Source organism: Chiloscyllium plagiosum, unplaced genomic scaffold, assembly GCF_037043375.1.
Source record: "Chiloscyllium plagiosum isolate Xiang-an unplaced genomic scaffold, Cpla_swu_hap1 HiC_scaffold_28, whole genome shotgun sequence".
In the NCBI taxonomy this organism is placed as follows: Eukaryota; Metazoa; Chordata; class Chondrichthyes; order Orectolobiformes; family Hemiscylliidae; genus Chiloscyllium; species Chiloscyllium plagiosum.
The window spans coordinates 27,923,317-27,927,646 of NW_028270166.1; the positions used below are offsets into that span (position 1 = coordinate 27,923,317).

The 4,330-nt window shown below is 46.2% G+C and overlaps 1 protein-coding gene across 1 annotated transcript; it reads left to right on the forward strand.

Moving 5' to 3' along the window:
• The first annotated feature begins 2,477 nt into the window (after positions 1 to 2,477).
• On the forward strand, positions 2,478 to 3,618 carry LOC122565299 (actin-5-like). The gene has a single exon (XM_043721109.2). It carries the CDS (start codon positions 2,500 to 2,502, stop codon positions 3,616 to 3,618), a length of 1,119 nt encoding a protein of 372 aa, XP_043577044.2. The 5' UTR covers positions 2,478 to 2,499.
• Positions 3,619 to 4,330: the final 712 nt, after the last annotated feature.

A 4,330-nucleotide genomic window follows, 5' to 3' on the forward strand; every position in this document is an offset into this window, starting at 1 on the left:
CCAGGTGCTAGAGTCCGTGATATCCGTGATGTCTCAGATCAAATCTTTAGTGTTCTGAAGGGAGAGGGTGACCAGCCCCAAGTCGTGGTCCAGGTAGGTACCAACAACATAGGTAGAAAGAGGGATAGAGTGGATTTCAGGGAGCTAGGGTGGAAGCTGAGAGCTAAAACAAACAGAGTTGTTGTCTCTGGTTTGTTACCCATGCCACGTGATAGTGAGGCAAGGAATAAGGAGAGACATCAACTGAACACATGGCTGCAGGGATGGTGCAGGATGGAGGGTTTCAGGTACTTGGATAATTGGGGCACATTCTGGGGAAGATGGGACCTCTACAAACAGGACAGCCTTTCACTGAACCAGAGGGGTACTAATACCCTGCGTGGGAAATTTGCTGGTGCTATTCGTTGGGTTTAAAGTAGCTCAGCAGGGAGATGGGAATCTGAGGTGTAGTTCCAGTGCACAGGAGGATGACAGTAGGGAGGGTATGGACAGGATTTCATGGTCGCAGGAAGGAGCTGGCAGACAGCAAGCTGTTTTGAAGTGTGTCTACTTGAACACCAGATGGTTGCGAAATGATGTAGGTGAGCTTGCAGCATGGATAGGTACCTGGGATTTCTATGTTGTGGCCATTTCGGAGACATGGATAGAGCAGGGTCAGGAATGGATGTTGCAGGTTCCAGGGTTTAGATCTTTCATTAAGAACAGGCAAGGCAGTAAAAGAGAGGGAGGTGTGGCCTTGTTAGTCAAGGATACTATAACGGTGGCTGAAAGAACTTCTGATGAGGACTCTACTGAGGTAGTATGGACTGAGGTTAGAAACAGGATAGGAGATAGTCAACATGGTTCCGTGAAGGGCAGGTCATGTCTCATAAACCTCACTGAGTTTTTTGAGAAAGTGACCAAGCATGTGGATGAGGGTAGAGCAGTTGACGTGGTGTGCATGGACTTCAGTAAAGCCTTTGATAAGGTTCCACATGGTAGACTGTTGGAGAAAATGCAGAGGCACTGGATTAAGGGTCATTCAGCAGTTTTGACTGGAACTGGCTTTCTATAAGAAGGCAGTGAGTGATGGTTGATGGAAAATATTCAGCCTGGAGTCCGGTTACCAGTGGTGTGCCACAAGGATCTGTTTTGTGACCACTGCTGTTTGTCATTTTTATAGATGACTTGGGATGCAGGCATAGGTGGATGGGTTAGTAAGTTTGAAAAGTTGGTGGAGTAGTGCACAGTTTGGAAGAATGTTGCAGATTTCAGGGGGACTTGGATAAACTGCAGAATTGGGCTGAGAGGTGGCAAATGGAGTTCCATTCAGCTAAATGTGAGGTGATGCACTTTGGGAAGAATAACAGGATGGCAGAGTACTGGGTCAATGGAAAAATTCTTGGTAGTGTGGGTGTGCAGAGGGATCTTGGAGTCCATGTACACAAATCCCTGCAAGTTGCCACCCAGGTTGATAGTGCTGTTAAGAAGGCATACGGCGTGTTAGGTTTTATTGGTAGAGGGATTGAGTTCCGGAGCCGTGATGTCATGCTGCAACTATACAAAACCCACTAGTGCAGCCGCACTTGGAATATTGTGTACAGTTCTGGTCGCCCCATTACAGGGAGGATGTGGAAGCATTGGAAAAGGTGCAGAGGAGATTTACCAGGATGTTGCCTGGTCTGGAGGGAAGGTCTTATGAGGAAAGGCTGAGAGACTTGGGTCTGTTCTCATTAGGCTGTCCTCCAGCATCCGCAGACCTCACTTTCTCCTCTGTTCTCATTGCAAAGAAGAAGGCTAAGAGCGCATTTAATGGAGACATTCAAGATAATCAGAACGTTAGGTAGGGTAGACAGTGAAAGTCTTTTTCCTAGGATGATGGTGTCAGCGTGTACGAGGGGGCATAACTACAAATTGAGGGATGATAGATTTAAGACAGATGTTCGAGGCAGGTAGTTTACTCAGAGATTAGTCAGGGCCTGGAATGCCCTGCCTGCCAATGTAATTAACTCAGCTACACTATGGAGGTTTAAACAATCCTTGGATAAGCACATGGATGATGATGGGATAGTGTTGAGGGGTGAGCTTAGATTAGTTCACAGGTTGGCGCAACATCGAGGGCCGAAGGGCCTGTTCTGCGCTGTATTGTTCTGTGTTCCCGCAATTCTCCAGAAGTCTTCAGCTTTCTGAAGGGAAGGGGCAGTTCAGTTCTAATTGTGCTTGTATTCCATCAGTGTCGTTTTGAATTTGGGCATCGTGCTGGTTTTACATATATGTATTTTATCACTAGAATGGGCAAGAAAAAAATTAAAATTAACGACCAACAAAATATTCACCGACCCACGTCACAATCGGACCGATTCTTGACTTTGTGATGTACCTCTTTCTGATAATGAAAAGATTTAACTCCTGCATTCTTTCTCCGCTGCACGGAAGGAAATGTCCAAAGGTCATTGGAAGTGTAAAGTGTCGAAGTCTCTATCGTTAGCGATGGGGCAGGAGCGGCACACACACTCTGAGATGAAAGCGGAGACCAGAGTCAATCCGAATTGCTGCACCCGGAGGACGGGAGCACTGGTCATTGACATGGGATCGGGCGTTTGTAAAGTGGGCTACGCCGGGCAACCGAGACCCGACTCGGTTCTCGGATCAATAGTGGGCTACCCGAGAGGGAGGAGTAAGCGGAACAGCATCACTGTGGGCAGAACGGTCTCGACCGAGCCTGACCTCAAACTGATCCGGCCAACTCGGCAAGGAGTCATCGTGGACTGGACCGCGGCGGAAGATCTCCTCCGCCACGTGTTCTATGAGGATCTGAAGGTGTCTCCGGAGGAACACGCCATCCTGATCTCAGACCCTCCCCTCAGCCCCACCACCAACAGGGAGAAGATCGCCGAGCTGTTGTTCGAGCGCTTCAATGTCCCCGCCATGCACGTCTCTTACCAGTCGGTGCTGGCCGTCTATTCTTACGGTAAAACCAGCGGGCTGGTGGTCGACTCTGGGGACGGCGTGACCCACTCTGTCCCCGTCCATGAGGGCTACAACATGCCCGATGCCATCAGTCGAATCGACCTGGGGGGGCACGACCTCACCACTTACCTGATCAAGCTGCTGAGTGAGGCTGGCAACGCGTTTCATGAGAAAGGCAGGTACATTGTCGAAGACATCAAGCAGAAATGCTGCTATGTGGCTGTGGATTATAGAAATGAGGGAACCCACCTTGTGGACTATGAGCTCCCTGATGGTCATCTCATTACTATTGGCAAGGAACGATGTAAGTGTCCAGAAGCTCTCTTCAAGCCATCGGTCATGGGGTCAAACCAAGAAGGTATCCACATCATGACCAGCAATAGTTTGAAACGGATCGAGCCCCAGATTAGAAATGTAATGTACGATAATGTTCTGCTGAGTGGAGGCACCACATTATTCGATGGATTTAATGTACGTTTCTGCAAAGAGATTTTTCCTCTGGCCCCCCATGATATTAAACCCAAAATCCACGCTGTCCCAGAGAGGAAGTATGCTGTCTGGATTGGTGGCTCTATACTGGCCTCATTACACTCCTTCCAGTCTTTATGGATTCGCCAAAAGGATTATGAAGAAGATGGCCCGTTAATAGTGCACCGGAGATGCTACTGAGAGCCATGTACCTGCTTTGACCTATTATCGTTTCAAAAGTATTCAAGTTTGTCATTTTTGTGTTAGGATTATTTTTTAAAAAAGATAGTATATCAGCTTTCTTCTTAATTTTAGCCATCAAATATTCAGAACTAGTCATATCACTAGTCAAATATATTTCTTCATATATTCAAGTGAGCTTCCATATTACTGTATTATTTAAAAATACTTTGTTAGAAATTATATTTAAGGAATTAAATCATCAAAGAAATGCACACAAAAGTGCCTATAGCTTGCTTATTTTCTTGCTGAATGTAAGACTTTCCAAGGTTTGAGAAGCCTGATCTGACACTCAGAATAAGTGCTCAAATGAGGTTTGAAAGCCTAGCTGTCAAATAAAATTTAGCATTACATTTCAACTCAAGCAAAAGTGACCTCCTGCAGTGTATTCAAAGTGTTCATTGATTCAAGCAGTGCTCTACGTTTAATGTGGAAGTTGAGGTCTTGTTATGTACATGGGACTCTGATTGCCATTTCAGATACCACCTGATTTAAATAGTTCCATTGTTAATGAGAGAACAGTGGTGCTGTAAGGGTAAATCTGGACATATTTCGGATGATTTCAGTGGCGCAAGAGTGGACTTCCAGGAAACACAAAAAAAAATCAAACTATCATGTATGCTGGAGGTCTGAAATATAACCAGAAAGTGCTTCAGATATTCAGGTCTGGCAA